The sequence below is a fragment of the Lagopus muta genome, chromosome Z (assembly GCF_023343835.1).
Source record: "Lagopus muta isolate bLagMut1 chromosome Z, bLagMut1 primary, whole genome shotgun sequence".
Taxonomy (NCBI): Eukaryota; Metazoa; Chordata; class Aves; order Galliformes; family Phasianidae; genus Lagopus; species Lagopus muta.
Window position 1 is genome coordinate 773573 of NC_064472.1, and position 17864 is coordinate 791436.

The 17864-nt window shown below is 58.7% G+C and overlaps 2 protein-coding genes across 2 annotated transcripts; one reads left to right on the forward strand and one right to left on the reverse strand.

Annotated features, from left to right (window-relative positions):
• Window positions 1-1497: 1497 nt before the first annotated feature.
• On the reverse strand, window positions 1498-5987 carry LOC125686577 (uncharacterized). Its single transcript, XM_048930710.1, has 4 exons — window positions 5210-5987; window positions 4024-4621; window positions 3731-3876; window positions 1498-1567 (listed from the first exon to the last, which is right to left on the reverse strand). Exons 1-2 carry the CDS (start codon window positions 5558-5560, stop codon window positions 4067-4069), a joined length of 906 nt encoding a protein of 301 aa, XP_048786667.1. The 5' UTR covers window positions 5561-5987; the 3' UTR covers window positions 1498-1567; window positions 3731-3876; window positions 4024-4066.
• Window positions 5988-12717: 6730 nt separating this feature from the next.
• LOC125686998 (shematrin-like protein 2) lies at window positions 12718-15775 on the forward strand. Its single transcript, XM_048931709.1, has 3 exons — window positions 12718-12771; window positions 14337-14379; window positions 14662-15775. Exons 1-3 carry the CDS (start codon window positions 12718-12720, stop codon window positions 14922-14924), a joined length of 360 nt encoding a protein of 119 aa, XP_048787666.1. The 3' UTR covers window positions 14925-15775.
• Window positions 15776-17864: the final 2089 nt, after the last annotated feature.

Genomic DNA, 17864 nt, shown 5'->3' on the forward strand with positions numbered 1-17864 from the left:
TCCAGCCCCACATCTCAGTCCTCCAGCCCCACATCCAAGTCCTCCAGCCCCACACCTCAGTCCTCCAGCCCCACACTTCAGTCCTCCAGCCCCACAAGTGAGTCCTCCAGCCCCACACCTCAGTCCTCCAGCCCCACATCTCAGTCCTCCAGCCCCACATCCAAGTCCTCCAGCCCCACATCCCAGTCCTCCAGCCCCACACCTCAGTCCTCCAGCCCCACATCTCAGTCCTCCAGCCCCACATCCCAGTCCTCCAGCCCCACATCCCAGTCCTCCAGCCCCACATCTCAGTCCTCCAGCCCCACATCTCAGTCCTCCAGCCCCACATCCCAGTCCTCCAGCCCCACATCTCAGTCCTCCAGCCCCACATCCCAGTCCTCCAGCCCCACATCTCAGTCCTCCAGCCCCACATCCAAGTCCTCCAGCCCCACATCCCAGTCCTCCAGCCCCACACCTCAGTCCTCCAGCCCCACATCTCAGTCCTCCAGCCCCACACCTCAGTCCTCCAGCCCCACACCTCAGTCCTCCAGCCCCACATCCCAGTCCTCCAGCCCCACATCTCAGGCCTCCAGCCCCACATCTCAGTCCTCCAGCCCCACATCCAAGTCCTCCAGCCCCACATCCCAGTCCTCCAGCCCCACAAGTGAGTCCTCCAGCCCCACATCCAAGTCCTCCAGCCCCACATCTCAGTCCTCCAGCCCCACACCTCAGTCCTCCAGCCCCACACCTCAGTCCTCCAGCCCCACATCTCAGTCCTCCAGCCCCACATCCCAGTCCTCCAGCCCCACATCCCAGTCCTCCAGCCCCACATCCAAGTCCTCCAGCCCCACATCTCAGTCCTCCAGCCCCACATCTCAGTCCTCCAGCCCCACATCCCAGTCCTCCAGCCCCACAAGTGAGTCCTCCAGCCCCACATCCCAGTCCTCCAGCCCCACAAGTGAGTCCTCCAGCCCCACATCTCAGTCCTCCAGCCCCACATCCCAGTCCTCCAGCCCCACAAGTGAGTCCTCCAGCCCCACATCCAAGTCCTCCAGCCCCACACCTCAGTCCTCCAGCCCCACATCCCAGTCCTCCAGCCCCACATCCCAGTCCTCCAGCCCCACATCCCAGTCCTCCAGCCCCACACCCCAGTCCTCCAGCCCCACATCCCAGTCCTCCAGCCCCACATCTCAGTCCTCCAGCCCCACATCCAAGTCCTCCAGCCCCACAAGTGAGTCCTCCAGCCCCACATCCCAGTCCTCCAGCCCCACATCCCAGTCCTCCAGCCCCACATCCCAGTCCTCCAGCCCCACATCTCAGTCCTCCAGCCCCACATCTCAGTCCTCCAGCCCCACATCCAAGTCTTCCAGCCCCACAAGTGAGTCCTCCAGCCCCACACCTCAGTCCTCCAGCCCCACATCCAAGTCCTCCAGCCCCACATCTCAGTCCTCCAGCCCCACACCTCAGTCCTCCAGCCCCACATCTCAGTCCTCCAGCCCCACATCTCAGTCCTCCAGCCCCACACCTCAGTCCTCCAGCCCCACATCCCAGTCCTCCAGCCCCACATCTCAGTCCTCCAGCCCCACATCTCAGTCCTCCAGCCCCACATCCCAGTCCTCCAGCCCAACAAGTGAGTCCTCCAGCCCCACATCCCAGTCCTCCAGCCCCACAAGTGAGTCCTCCAGCCCCACATCTCAGTCCTCCAGCCCCACATCCCAGTCCTCCAGCCCCACATCTCAGTCCTCCAGCCCCACATCGCAGTCCTCCAGCCCCACATCCAAGTCTTCCAGCCCCACAAGTGAGTCCTCCAGCCCCACATCTCAGTCCTCCAGCCCCACACCTCAGTCCTCCAGCCCCACAAGTGAGTCCTCCAGCCCCACATCTCAGTCCTCCAGCCCCACAAGTGAGTCCTCCAGCCCCACACCTCAGTCCTCCAGCCCCACACCTCAGTCCTCCAGCCCCACAAGTGAGTCCTCCAGCCCCACATCTCAGTCCTCCAGCCCCACACCTCAGTCCTCCAGCCCCACAAGTGAGTCCTCCAGCCCCACAGCTTAGTCCATTCGGAGCCATAGAAACACACTGGGACCCATAGAGACCCATAGAGACCCACAGAGACGCACTGGCACCCATAGAGACGCACTGGGACCCATAGAGACCCATAGAGACCCACTGGCACCCATTGGGACCCATAGAGACGCACTGAGACCCACAGAGACCCCCAGAGAGCCATGGGCACCATAGAGACGCCCCGGGCCCAGCAGTGAAGGCCGCCGCTCGCAGGGCGCCGCCCGCAACCCTCCGGCCTCAGCAGGCGCTCTGCAACACAGCCCGAGCGCCACGGCGGCCCTGCAGGCCTCATCCTCACGCACACACACTGCACCGGGCCCAGCCCAGCGCCTGCGCATCCAAACAGGCCGCGATGCACAGCGCCACCCCCGCGGCCGGCGGGGGAAGAGCGGCCGGCCAGCCGGCTCCCAGCATGCTTTGCAAGCAGCGCCGAGCCCGGCGTGGGGCTGCAAGCAGGGCCAGGCGGCGGGAGTCCTCCAGCGCCAAAGTGAGTCCTCCAGCCCCACAATTGAGTCCTCCAGCCCCACACCTCAGTCCTCCAGCCCCACATCCCAGTCCTCCAGCCCCACATCCCAGTCCTCCAGCCCCACATCCCAGTCCTCCAGCCCCACATCTCAGTCCTCCAGCCCCACAAGTGAGTCCTCCAGCCCCACAAGTGAGTCCTCCAGCCCCACATCTCAGTCCTCCAGCCCCACAAGTGAGTCCTCCAGCCCCACATCCCAGTCCTCCAGCCCCACACCTCAGTCCTCCAGCCCCACACCTCAGTCCTCCAGCCCCACATCTCAGTCCTCCAGCCCCACATCTCAGTCCTCCAGCCCCACAAGTGAGTCCTCCAGCCCCACATCTCAGTCCTCCAGCCCCACATCCAAGTCCTCCAGCCCCACATCTCAGTCCTCCAGCCCCACACCCCAGTCCTCCAGCCCCACACCTCAGTCCTCCAGCCCCACAAGTGAGTCCTCCAGCCCCACAGCTTAGTCCATTCGGAGCCATAGAAACACACTGGGACCCATAGAGACCCATAGAGACCCACAGAGACGCACTGGCACCCATAGAGACGCACTGGGACCCATAGAGACCCATAGAGACCCACTGGCACCCATTGGGACCCATAGAGACGCACTGAGACCCACAGAGACCCCCAGAGAGCCATGGGCACCATAGAGACGCCCCGGGCCCAGCAGTGAAGGCCGCCGCTCGCAGGGCGCCGCCCGCAACCCTCCGGCCTCAGCAGGCGCTCTGCAACACAGCCCGAGCGCCACGGCGGCCCTGCAGGCCTCATCCTCACGCACACACACTGCACCGGGCCCAGCCCAGCGCCTGCGCATCCAAACAGGCCGCGATGCACAGCGCCACCCCCGCGGCCGGCGGGGGAAGAGCGGCCGGCCAGCCGGCTCCCAGCATGCTTTGCAAGCAGCGCCGAGCCCGGCGTGGGGCTGCAAGCAGGGCCAGGCGGCGGGAGTCCTCCAGCGCCAAAGTGAGTCCTCCAGCCCCACAATTGAGTCCTCCAGCCCCACACCTCAGTCCTCCAGCCCCACATCCCAGTCCTCCAGCCCCACATCCCAGTCCTCCAGCCCCACATCCCAGTCCTCCAGCCCCACATCTCAGTCCTCCAGCCCCACAAGTGAGTCCTCCAGCCCCACACCTCAGTCCTCCAGCCCCACATCTCAGTCCTCCAGCCCCACACCTCAGTCCTCCAGCCCCACATCCCAGTCCTCCAGCCCCACATCTCAGTCCTCCAGCGCCAAAGTGAGTCCTCCAGCCCCACATCTCAGTCCTCCAGCCCCACATCTCAGTCCTCCAGCCCCACACCTCAGTCCTCCAGCCCCACACCTCAGTCCTCCAGCCCCACAAGTGAGTCCTCCAGCCCCACAGCTCAGTCCTCCAGCCCCACATCTCAGTCCTCCAGCCCCACACCTCAGTCCTCCAGCCCCACACCTCAGTCCTCCAGCCCCACATCCAAGTCCTCCAGCCCCACACCTCAGTCCTCCAGCCCCACAAGTGAGTCCTCCAGCCCCACAGCTTAGTCCATTCGGAGCCATAGAAACACACTGGGACCCATAGAGACCCATAGAGACCCATAGAGACCCACAGAGACGCACTGGCACCCATAGAGACGCACTGGGACCCATAGAGACCCATAGAGACCCACTGGCACCCATTGGGACCCATAGAGACGCACTGAGACCCACAGAGACCCCCAGAGAGCCATGGGCACCATAGAGACGCCCCGGGCCCAGCAGTGAAGGCCGCCGCTCGCAGGGCGCCGCCCGCAACCCTCCGGCCTCAGCAGGCGCTCTGCAACACAGCCCGAGCGCCACGGCGGCCCTGCAGGCCTCATCCTCACGCACACACACTGCACCGGGCCCAGCCCAGCGCCTGCGCATCCAAACAGGCCGCGATGCACAGCGCCACCCCCGCGGCCGGCGGGGGAAGAGCGGCCGGCCAGCCGGCTCCCAGCATGCTTTGCAAGCAGCGCCGAGCCCGGCGTGGGGCTGCAAGCAGGGCCAGGCGGCGGGAGTCCTCCAGCGCCAAAGTGAGTCCTCCAGCCCCACAAGTGAGTCCTCCAGCCCCACACCTCAGTCCTCCAGCCCCACATCCCAGTCCTCCAGCCCCACAAGTGAGTCCTCCAGCCCCACACCTCAGTCCTCCAGCCCCACATCTCAGTCCTCCAGCCCCACACCTCAGTCCTCCAGCCCCACATCTCAGTCCTCCAGCCCCACAAGTGAGTCCTCCAGCCCCACATCTCAGTCCTCCAGCCCCACAAGTGAGTCCTCCAGCCCCACACCTCAGTCCTCCAGCCCCACATCCCAGTCCTCCAGCCCCACAAGTGAGTCCTCCAGCCCCACATCCCAGTCCTCCAGCCCCACAAGTGAGTCCTCCAGCCCCACAAGTGAGTCCTCCAGCCCCACATCTCAGTCCTCCAGCCCCACAAGTGAGTCCTCCAGCCCCACATCCCAGTCCTCCAGCCCCACACCTCAGTCCTCCAGCCCCACACCTCAGTCCTCCAGCCCCACATCTCAGTCCTCCAGCCCCACATCTCAGTCCTCCAGCCCCACAAGTGAGTCCTCCAGCCCCACATCTCAGTCCTCCAGCCCCACATCCAAGTCCTCCAGCCCCACATCTCAGTCCTCCAGCCCCACACCCCAGTCCTCCAGCCCCACACCTCAGTCCTCCAGCCCCACAAGTGAGTCCTCCAGCCCCACAGCTTAGTCCATTCGGAGCCATAGAAACACACTGGGACCCATAGAGACCCATAGAGACCCACAGAGACGCACTGGCACCCATAGAGACGCACTGGGACCCATAGAGACCCATAGAGACCCACTGGCACCCATTGGGACCCATAGAGACGCACTGAGACCCACAGAGACCCCCAGAGAGCCATGGGCACCATAGAGACGCCCCGGGCCCAGCAGTGAAGGCCGCCGCTCGCAGGGCGCCGCCCGCAACCCTCCGGCCTCAGCAGGCGCTCTGCAACACAGCCCGAGCGCCACGGCGGCCCTGCAGGCCTCATCCTCACGCACACACACTGCACCGGGCCCAGCCCAGCGCCTGCGCATCCAAACAGGCCGCGATGCACAGCGCCACCCCGCGGCCGGCGGGGGAAGAGCGGCCGGCCAGCCGGCTCCCAGCATGCTTTGCAAGCAGCGCCGAGCCCGGCGTGGGGCTGCAAGCAGGGCCAGGCGGCGGGAGTCCTCCAGCGCCAAAGTGAGTCCTCCAGCCCCACAATTGAGTCCTCCAGCCCCACACCTCAGTCCTCCAGCCCCACATCCCAGTCCTCCAGCCCCACATCCCAGTCCTCCAGCCCCACATCCCAGTCCTCCAGCCCCACATCTCAGTCCTCCAGCCCCACAAGTGAGTCCTCCAGCCCCACATCTCAGTCCTCCAGCCCCACAAGTGAGTCCTCCAGCCCCACATCCCAGTCCTCCAGCCCCACATCCCAGTCCTCCAGCCCCACATCCCAGTCCTCCAGCGCCAAAGTGAGTCCTCCAGCCCCACAAGTGAGTCCTCCAGCCCCACATCCCAGTCCTCCAGCGCCAAAGTGAGTCCTCCAGCCCCACATCCCAGTCCTCCAGCCTCCCACATCCCAGTCCTCAAGCCCCACAAGTGAGTCCTCCAGCCCCACATCTCAGTCCTCCAGCCCCACACCTCAGTCCTCCAGCCCCACATCTCAGTCCTCCAGCCCCACAAGTGAGTCCTCCAGCCCCACATCTCAGTCCTCCAGCCCCACATCCCAGTCCTCCAGCCCCACAAGTGAGTCCTCCAGCCCCACACCTCAGTCCTCCAGCCCCACATCCCAGTCCTCCAGCCCCACAAGTGAGTCCTCCAGCCCCACACCTCAGTCCTCCAGCCCCACATCTCAGTTCTCCAGCCCCACATCTCAGTCCTCCAGCCCCACACCTCAGTCCTCCAGCCCCACATCCCAGTCCTCCAGCCCCACAGCTCAGTCCTCCAGCCCCACATCCAAGTCCTCCAGCCCCACAAGTGAGTCCTCCAGCCCCACATCTCAGTCCTCCAGCCCCACATCCAAGTCCTCCAGCCCCACACCTCAGTCCTCCAGCCCCACACCTCAGTCCTCCAGCCCCACACCTCAGTCCTCCAGGCCCACATCTCAGTCCTCCACCCCCACATCTCAGTCCTCCAGCCCCACATCTCAGTCCTCCAGCCCCACATCCCAGTCCTCCAGCCCCACACCTCAGTCCTCCAGCCCCACACCTCAGTCCTCCAGCCCCACATCTCAGTCCTCCAGCCCCACATCCCAGTCCTCCAGCCCCACATCTCAGTCCTCCAGCCCCACACCGCAGTCCTCCAGCCCCACATCTCAGTCCTCCAGCCCCACACCTCAGTCCTCCAGCCCCACAAGTCAGTCCTCCAGCCCCACATCTCAGTCCTCCAGCCCCACATCCAAGTCCTCCAGCCCCACACCTCAGTCCTCCAGCCCCACATCCCAGTCCTCCAGCCCCACACCTCAGTCCTCCAGCCCCACATCCCAGTCCTCCAGCCCCACACCTCAGTCCTCCAGCCCCACATCCCAGTCCTCCAGCCCCACATCTCAGTCCTCCAGCCCCACATCTCAGTCCTCCAGCCCCACATCCCAGTCCTCCAGCCCCACATCTCAGTCCTCCAGCCCCACATCCAAGTCCTCCAGCCCCACATCCCAGTCCTCCAGCCCCACATCCCAGTCCTCCAGCCCCACAAGTGAGTCCTCCAGCCCCACACCTCAGTCCTCCAGCCCCACAAGTGAGTCCTCCAGCCCCACATCCCAGTCCTCCAGCCCCACACCTCAGTCCTCCAGCCCCACATCTCAGTCCTCCAGCCCCACACCTCAGTCCTCCAGCCCCACACCTCAGTCCTCCAGCCCCACATCTCAGTCCTCCAGCCCCACACCTCAGTCCTCCAGCCCCACATCTCAGTCCTCCAGCCCCACATCTCAGTCCTCCAGCCCCACAAGTGAGTCCTCCAGCCCCACAAGTGAGTCCTCCAGCCCCACATCCAAGTCCTCCAGCCCCACATCTCAGTCCTCCAGCCCCACAAGTGAGTCCTCCAGCCCCACATCCCAGTCCTCCAGCCCCACATCTCAGTCCTCCAGCCCCACACCTCAGTCCTCCAGCCCCACACCTCAGTCCTCCAGCCCCACATCTCAGTCCTCCAGCCCCACATCCAAGTCCTCCAGCCCCACATCTCAGTCCTCCAGCCCCACACCTCAGTCCTCCAGCCCCACATCTCAGTCCTCCAGCCCCACATCCAAGTCCTCCAGCCCCACATCCCAGTCCTCCAGCCCCACATCTCAGTCCTCCAGCCCCACATCTCAGTCCTCCAGCCCCACATCTCAGTCCTCCAGCCCCACAAGTGAGTCCTCCAGCCCCACATCCAAGTCCTCCAGCCCCACATCTCAGTCCTCCAGCCCCACAAGTGAGTCCTCCAGCCCCACAAGTGAGTCCTCCAGCCCCACATCCAAGTCCTCCAGCCCCACATCTCAGTCCTCCAGCCCCACAAGTGAGTCCTCCAGCCCCACATCCCAGTCCTCCAGCCCCACATCTCAGTCCTCCAGCCCCACACCTCAGTCCTCCAGCCCCACACCTCAGTCCTCCAGCCCCACATCTCAGTCCTCCAGCCCCACATCCAAGTCCTCCAGCCCCACATCCAAGTCCTCCAGCCCCACACCTCAGTCCTCCAGCCCCACATCTCAGTCCTCCAGCCCCACATCCAAGTCCTCCAGCCCCACATCCAAGTCCTCCAGCCCCACACCTCAGTCCTCCAGCCCCACATCTCAGTCCTCCAGCCCCACTGACCACAGTAGGTGTAGATGAGGTTGGACTCCACAAAGCGAACCCTGAGGTTGTGCAGCACCGCCGGCTCATGCAGGTGGCTGAGGGCCGTCAGGTCGTTTTGCCCCACCAAGATGTCGGGGTTGCGGAGGAAGGGGAGGCCGCGGCCGTTGGCTTCGATGGGGAGATCATAGAGCTGCAAGGGAAACCATAGAGATGGTGGCGATGGAGGCCTGTGGGGAAGCGTGGAGTTGTGGAGGGCTGTGGAGGTCAATGAGGAACCATAGAGTTTTGGAGGACCGTGGCGCTCGATGGTCAACCATAGAGAGTTGGAGGACCATGGAGGTCCATGGGAAACCATTGAGTTTTGGAGGACTGCGGAAGTCCTTAAGAAACCATAGAGATTGGGAGGACCACGAAGGTCCGTAAGGAACCATAGAGTTTTGGAGGACCATACAGGTCCACGGGCAACCATAAAGTTTTGGAGGACCATTGAGATCCTTAAGGAACCATAGAGTTTGGGAGGACCACAGAGATCCATGGGCAACCATAGACAGTTGGAGGACCATGGAGATCCATGGGCAACCATGGAGTTTTGGAGGACCATGGAGATCCATAAGGAACCATAGAGTTTTGTAGGACCATACTGGTCCATGGGAAACCATAGAGTTTTGGAGCACTATGGAAGTCTATAAGGAACCACAGAGTTTTGGAGGGCTGTGGAGGTCTATAAGGAACCATAGAGTTTTGGAGGGCTGTGGAGGTCTATAAGGAACCATAGAGTTCTAAAGCACCACAGAGGTCCTTAAGGAACCATAGAATTTGTTGCTTTGGGGGTCCGTGGGGAACCATAGAGTTTTGGAGGACCGTAGTGGTCGATGGGCAATCATGTAGAGTTGGAGGACTGCAGAGCTCCATAAGGAACCATAGAGTTTTGGAGGACTGTGGAGGTCAATGGGGAACCATAGAGTTTTGGAGGACCACAGAGGTGCATGCGGAACCATAGAGTTCGTTGCTATGGGGGCCTGTGGGCAACTATAGAGTTTTGGAGGACCACAGAGATCCATGGGCAACCATGGAGTTTTGGAGGACCATGGAGATCCATAAGGAACCATAGAGTTTTGGAAGACCATGGCGGTCCATGGGCAACCATAGAGATTTGGAGCACTATGGAGGTCTATAAGGAACCATAGAGTTTTGGAGCACCACAGAGGTCCTTAAGGAACCATAGAGTTTTGTAGGACCATACAGGTCCATGGGCAACCATAGAGTTTTGGAGGACCACAGAGGTCCATAAGAAACTATAGAGTTTTGGAAGACCATGAAGGTCCATGGAGAACCATAGAGTTCATTACTTTGGGGGTCCATGGGGAACCATAGAGTTTTGGAGGACCGTGGAGGTCCATAAGGAACCATAGAGTTTTTGGAGGACCATGGAGATCCATGGGCAACCATAGAGTTTTGGAGGACCGCAGAGGTCCATAAGGAACCATAGAGATTTGGAAGACCATAGAGGTCCATGGGAAAACATAGAGTTTTGGAGGGCTGTGGAGGTCCCAAAGGAACCATAGAGTTTTGTAGGACCATACAGGTCCATGGGCAACCATAGAGTTTTTGGGGGCTGTGGAGGTCCATAAGGAACCATAGAGTTTTGGAGCACTATGGAGGTCTATAAGGAACCATAGAGTTTTGGAGGACTTTCCTTACAGTGCCATCTTCCAGCTGCAGATGGAGGCTGCGATCGCCTTCTTTGTAATCCTGGGTGATCTCTGCTGACTTCCAAACCTCGTCGGGGTCGGGGATCCAAACCCGGGTGGACTGCATGGCAGGGAGAGAGAAACAAGCGCCAAGTTAAGGCTTGGATTGGACCTCCAAGACCATAGAGTTCAACCCAAACAGGCCGCGAACTGAAGGACGGTCCTCCAAGTCCATAGAGTGGGACTCAAACAGGCCGCAAGGAGAACTTAAGCCTGCCAAGACCATAGAGTCCAACCCAAAAAGTCCCGAACAGAACCATGGACCTCCAAGACCATAGAGTTCAACCCAAACAGGCTGCACACTGAACGACGGTCCTCCAAGACCACAGAGTGCAAACCAAACAGGCCCCAAACACAACCTAAGTCCGCCAAGAACACAGAGTGCAAACCAAACAGGCCCCAAACAAAACCAGTCCTCCAAGACCATAGAGTTCAACCCAAACAGGCTGCACACTGAATGACGGTCCTCCAAGACCACAGAGTGCAAACCAAACAGGCCCCAAACACAACCTAAGTCCGCCAAGACCACAGAGTCCAACCCAAACAGGCCCCAAACTCAACCAGTCCTCCAAGACCACAAAGTCCAACCCAAACAATCCTGAACAGAAAAATGGACTTCCAAGACCATAGAGTTCAACCCAAATAGGCCGCGAACTGAACGACAGTCTGCCAAGACCATAGAGTGGGACCCAAACAGGCCGCAAAGAGAACTTAAGTCCACCAAGACCATAGAGTCCAACCCAAAAAGTCCCAAACAGAACCATGGACCTCCAAGACCATAGAGTTCAACCCAAACAGGCTGCAAACTGAACGACGGGCCTCCAAGACACAGACTGTAAACCAAACAGGCTCCACACGCAAACAGTCCTCCAAGACCATAGAGTGTGACCCAAACAGGCCACAAACTGAACAACAGTCCTCCAAGACCACAGACTGCAAACTAAACAGGCCCCAAACACAACCAGTCCTCCAAGACAATAGAGCTCGACCCAAACAAGCCCCAAACAGAACCATAGACCTCCAAGACCATAGAGTTCAACTCAAACAAGCCCCAAACTGAACAACAGTCCACCATGACCATGGAGACCAACTCAAACAGGCCCCAAACACAATCAGTCCTCCAAGACCATAGAGAGTGACCCAAACACTCCCAAACAGAACCATGGACCTCCAAGACCATAGAGTGTGATCTAAACAGGCCCCAAAGAGAACCTAAGTTCTCCAGGACCATGGAAACCAACTCAAACAGGCCCCAAACAAACCAGTCCTCCAAGACCATAGAGCGCGACCCAAACAGTCCCAAACACGACCATAGACCTCCAAGACCATAGAGTGTGATCTAAACAGGCCCCAAACAGAACCTAAGTTCTCCAGGACCATGGAAACCAACTCAAACAGGCCCCAAACAAACCAGTCCTCCAAGACCATAGAGCGTGACCAAAACAGGCCGCAACCAGAGCCCGAACTCTATGGTCAAAGTGGGTCTCTCCCCACAGGCCCCATCAATAGGGCTTTCTTAAAGGGGCCACGCCTGCAGGGCCCCACCGCCCATAGAGCAGCAAAGGGGGGGGGCCTTGAAAAGCAACGCGGCCCCTTTAAGAGAAGCAGAGGGGAAAAGTGGGTCAGCGCTGATTGGCTGCGGCCCAAAGCCAGGAAACAAAGCTGAGGGGAGCGGAAAGGGGGGCGCAAGTCCTCCAGCCCCACATCTCAGTCCTCCAGACCCATAAGTGAGTCCTCCAGACCCACAAGTGAGTCCTCCAGCCCCATAAGTGAGGTCCTCCATCCCACAGCGAGGTCCTCCAGCCCCAAAGTCAGTCCTCCAGCCCTATAGCAAAGTCCTCCAGCCCCACAAGTGAGGTCCTCCAGCCCCACACCCAAGTCCTCCAGCCCCACAAGTCAGTCCTCCAGCCCTATAGCAAAGTCCTCCAGCCCCACATCTCGGTCCTCCACCCCATAAGTCAGTCCTCCAGCCCCATAAGTGAGTCCTCCAGCCCCACACCTCAATCTTCCAGCCCCACAAGTGAGGGCGGCATTAAATGGGTCGCTGTCCCTTTAAGAAGCAGCGCTGTGCTTTGCAGGGGTCAAAGGGCGCCGTATTCAATGCAGGTGCAAAGGGCGCCACACCCCTGCCGGTCCTCCAGCCCCACACCTCAGTCCTCCAGCCCCACAAGTCAGGTCCTCCAGCCCTATAGCAAAGTCCTCCAGCCCCACAAGTGAGTCCTCCAGCCCCATAGCGAGGTCCTGAAGACCCACAAGTGAGTCCTCCAGCCCCACATCCAAGTCCTCCAGCCGCACATCCAAGTCCTCCAGCCCCACATCCAAGTCCTCCAGCCCCACATCGCAGTCCTCCAGCCCCATAAGTCAGTCCTCCAGCCCCACATCTCAGTCCTCCAGCCCCACAAGTGAGTCCTCCAGCCCCACACCTCGGTCCTCCAGCCCCCCCCCCCCCCCCCCTCACCTTACAATAGAGCTGCGCGGGCCGCCATGGCCGCCCTCCCCTTCTCCCTATGGGGCGGAGTTATGGGGCGGCCCTATAGGGCGGGGTGATGGGGCCGGCCTCCGCCCCGCAAGGGATTCTGGGGGATGGGGAGCTGCCTCGGCTCCTATGGGGTCCTATGGGGTCTTATGGGGTTTTATGGGGTCTTATGGGGTCTCATGGGGTCCTTATGGGATCTTATGGGGTCCTTATGGGGTCCTATGGGGTCCTATGGGGTCTTATGGGGTCTTATGGGGTCCTATGGGGTATTACGGAGTCTTATGGGGTCCCTATGGCATCCTATGGGGTTTTATTGGGTCCTATGGGGTCTCTTATGGGGTCCTATAAGTTCCTATGGGGTTCTTATGGCATCTTATGGGGTCTTGTGGGGTCCTATGGGGTTTTTTAGGGTCCTTATGGGGCCCTATGGGGTCCTTATGGGGCCCTATGGGGTCCTTATGGGGTCCTATGGGGTCTTATGGAGTCCTATGGGGTCCTATGGGGTCCTATGGGGTCTTATGGGCTTTTATGGGGTCTTATGGGGTCCTATGGGGTCTTATGGGCTTTTATGGGGTCTTATGGGGTCCTATGGGGTCTTATGGGCTTTTATGGGGTCTTATGGGGTCTTATGGGGTTCAATGGGGTCCTATGGGGTTTTTTAGGGTCCTTATGGGATCCTATGGGGTCCTATGGGGTCCTTATAAGGTTCTATGGGGTCTTATGGGGTCCTATGGGGTCTTATGGGTTTATAGGGTCCCTTTGGGGTTCCTATGGTGTCCTATGGGGTCTTATGGGGTTCTATGGGGTCCTATGGAGTCCTTATGGGGTCCTTATGGGGTCCTATGGGGTTTAATGGTGTCTTATGGGGTCTTATGGGGTCCTATGGGGTCTTATGGGGTTATAGGGTCCCTATGGGATCCCTATGGGGTCCTATGGGGCCCTTTGGGGTCCTTATGGGGTCCTATGGGGTCTTATGGGGTTCAATGGGGTCCTATGGGGTTTTTTAGGGTCCTTATGGGGTCCTATGGGGTCTTATGGGGTCCTATGGGGTCTTATGGGTTTATAGGGTCCCTTTGGGGTCCTTATGGGGTCCTATAGGGTCTTATGGGGTTCTATGGGGTCCTATGGGGTTTTTTAGCGTCTTTATGGGGTCTTATGGGGTCCTATGGGGTCTTATGGGGTCAGGAAATTCTTATGGGGTCTTATGGGGTCCTTATGGGATCCTATGGGGTCGAAAGGGTTTATAGGGTCCTTATGGGGTCCTATGGGGTCTTATGGGGTCCCTATGGCATCCTATGGGGTCCTATGGGGTCCTTATGGGGGTCTTATGGGATCTTATGGGGTCCTATGGGGTCTTATGAGGCCTTATGGGGTCCTTATGGGGTCCTATGGGGTCCTATGGGGTCTTATGGGTTTACAGGGTCCCTTTGGGGTCCCTATGGGGTCCTATGGGGTCTTATGGGGTTCTATGGGGTCCTATGGAGTCCTTATGGGGTCCTTATGGGGTCCTATGGGGTTTAATGGGGTCTTATGGGGTCCTATGGGGTTTAATGGGGTCTTATGGGGCCCTATGGGGTTCTATGGGGTCCTATGGGGTTTTTTAGGGTCCCTATGGGGTCCCTATGGGGTCCTATGGGGCCCTTTGGGGTCCTTATGGGGTCCTATGGGGTCTTATGGGGTCTTATGGGGTCCTATGGGGTCTGAGGGGTTTTATAGGGTCCTTATGGGGTCCTATGGGGTCTTATGGGGGTCTTATGGGATCTTATGGGGTCCTATGGGGTCCTATGGGGTTTTTTAGGGTCCCTATGGGGTCCCTATGGGGTCTTATGGGGTCTTATGGGGTCTGAACGGTTTATAGGGTCCCTATGGCACCATGTGGGGTCTTATGGGATCCTATGGGGTCCTATAGGATCCTTATGCGGTCCTATGGGGTCTTATGGGGTCCTATGGGGTTATAGGGTCCCTATGGGATCCCTATGGAGTCCTATGGGGCCCTTTGGGGTCCTTATAGGGTCCTATGGAGTCCTTATGGGGTCTTATGGGGTCCTTATGGGGTCCTATGTGGTCTGAGGGGTTTTATAGGGTCCTTATGGGATCCTATGGGGTCCCAAAGGTTTTATAGGGTCCTTATGGGGTCCTATGGGGTCTTATGGGGGTCTTATGGGATCTTATGGGGTCCTATGGGGTCCTATGGGGTCTTATGGGGTCTTATGGGGCCTTATGGGGTCCTTATGGGGTCCTATGGGGTCTTATGGGGTTCTATGGGGTCCTATGGGGTCTTATGGGGTCTTAAGGGATCCTTATGGGACCCTATGGGGGTCTAAAGGGCGTATAGGGTACTTATGGGGTCCTATGGGGTTTATAGGGTCCTTATAAGGTCTTATGGGATCCTATGGGGTCTTATGGGGTCCCTATGGCTTTCTATGGGGTTCTATAGGGTCCTATGGGGTCTTATGGGCTCCTTATGGGGTCCTATGGAGTCTTAGGGGGTCTTATGGGGTCTTATGGGGTCCTATGGGGGTTTATAGGGTCTTATGGGGTCCTATGGGGCCCTATGGGGTTTTATAAAGTCCTATGGGGTCCTACAGGGTCTTATGGGGTCCTATAAGTTCCTATGGGGTCTTTATGGGATCTTATGGGGTCTTGTGGGGTGCTATGGGGTTTATAGGGTCCTTATGGGGTCCTATGGGGTCTTATGGGGTTCTATGGTGTCCTATGGGTTCCTTATATGGTCAGGAGGTTCTTATGGGGTCCTATGGGGTCCTTATGGGGTCAGGAGGTTCTTATGGGGTCCTATGGGGCTCTTATGGGGTCAGGAGGTTCTTATGGGGTCCTATGGGCTTCTTATGGGGTCAGCAGCTTCTTATGGGGTCCTGTGGGGTTCTTATGGGGTCCTATGGGGTTCTTATGGGATCAGGAGGTTCTTATGGGATCCTATGGGGTCCTTATGGGGTCAGGAGGTTCTTATGGGGTCCTATGTGGTTCTTATGGGGTCCTATGGGGTCCTTATGGGGTTAGGAGGTTCTTATGGGGTCAGGAGGTTCTTACGGGGGTCCTATGGGGATCAGTCCTCCAACACCATAGAGTTGGCGCACGGTGGGCTAGGAAGGGGTCCTTCATGACCATGGAGATGTGATAAGGGGGAGGGGGTGCGCTAGCAATGGTCCTCCAAGACCATAGAGATGAGGGGAGAATATGAATCATCTTCCAGGTCCTCCAAGACCATAGAGAAGGGGGGGGGAGTGGAATTCGAATGGTCCTCCAAGACCATAGAGTTGGGGGTATGGTGGGCTAGGAAAGGTCCTCCAAGACCATAGAGCTGCTCCACCTGGGCTAATTAACGGCTCCTGAGGGCAATTAACGCCACCTGGGGACTAATTAACCTCAGCTGCTGCTCCCCATTGCCCTTCATTAAGACACTGCTAATTAACAAAGCCGCCCCGACCCCCCCATTCAAAGCGCGGCGCCATTTTCTGCCCACTGCACGCCGCAATTCCGCCTTCAAACCGCTTCCAACGCGCTCATCACCACCAAACGCCTCTTAATTAGCAACGCTGTAATTAACGAAGGCAATTAAACCCTAATTAGCAGCAAACAGCTCGCTAAAACAGCAACTCGGCGCTCAACGCAGCTTCCAAACCCCAAAATGACCCCAAGCCAAACCAAGCCGCGCTCATTCATACCCAATCATGCAAATGAGCCGCTAATTAGTGGCGAATTAATGAAGAAAATAGCGGTAATTAATAACCTGGATAACGGTCCGCCCCGCCGCCGCTTCAATGCCGCTTTAATGGCGCCGCCCCGCGCCGCCCCCTTTTCTACCCTCGCCCTGCGACGGAAGTGACGTCATCAGGCGGCGCCGCGCAACCGGAAGCGAGGCGGGAAAAATGGCGGCGCGCAGCGCTCGGCGGGCGATGAAGAAGCGGAAGAAGGAGCGGAGGGTTTTAGCGGCTTTTTTTTCTTCTTGCTTTAATCGGTGGCGAATAAAAGATCCCATAAAAACCCCATAGGAACCCATAGGACCCCATAGAAACCCATAAGGACCCAATAAAAACCCATAGGAACCCATAGGGCCCCATTAAGACCCCATAAAGAGCCCATAGGAACCCATAGGACCCCATAAGGACCCCAAAAGATCCCATAGGAACCCATACGACCCCATAGAACCCCATAAGATCCCATAGGAACCCATAGGGCCCCATAAGGACCCCATAAAGACCCCAAAAGACCCCATAGGGCCCCATAGGACCCCATAAGGACCCCATAGGACCCCATAAAGACCCCAAAAGACCCCATAGGACCCCACAGGGTCCCATAAAGACCCCATAGGACCCCATAAAGACCCCAAAAGACCCCATAAGACCCCATAGGTTCCCATAAAGCCCCCATATGACCCCATAAGATCCCACCAGGAACCCATAAGGCATGACCCATAAGACCCCAAAAGTCCCATAGGAACATAGGACCCCCATAAGGACCCCATAAAGACCCCAAAAGATCCATAAGAACCCATAGGGTCCCCATAAGACCCAAATGAGCCTCAAAATGACCCCAAAGCGACCCCCCCACCCCCCTATAAAAACCAACATGACCCCAAAATCTCACAGAATGACCCCAAAAATCCCCCCAAAAGGACCCCCACCCCAAAAGACCCCCAAAACCGCCCCAAAATGAGACTCAAAACGACCCCAAAGTGACCCCCCCCACCCCCAAAAAGTGACCCCAGAAACCCCCCCCACCCCAAATAACCCCCCAAGAGACCCCAAAAAGGCTCTGAATGACCCCAAAAATGGGCCTTCAATGACCCCAAAGCGACCCCCCACCCCAAAAAAACCCCAAATGACCCCAAAATCTCACAAAATCCCCGAAAATATCCCCAGAAATGAACCCAAAGTGACCCCCAAAAAACATCACAATTTCCAATTCGGACCCCAAAATCCCCCACTTCTCACTGCAAAGCTTCCAATTCTGACCCCAAAATCCCCATTTCTGACCCCAAAACCCCTCCAAACCCCCATCCCCCCAAATTCCGACCCCACCAAATCCCCATTTTTCATCCCCAAATCCCCATTTCTCACCCCAAAAACCCCCCCCACCCCCCCACCTTCAGCCCCCCCCCCAACCCCAACCCGACCCCTTCCCCAAACCCCGACCCCAAAATCCCCATTTTTTAGCCCCCAAAGCCCCAAAATCTCCATTTTTAAACCCCAAATTCTCCCCCCTTTTGCCCCTCCCCCCACCTCCACTCCACCGCCTCTCCGCGTCCCTCCGCGCTTCCGCTTCCGGCCTCACACGGCCGCCTGCCAATCACCGCCC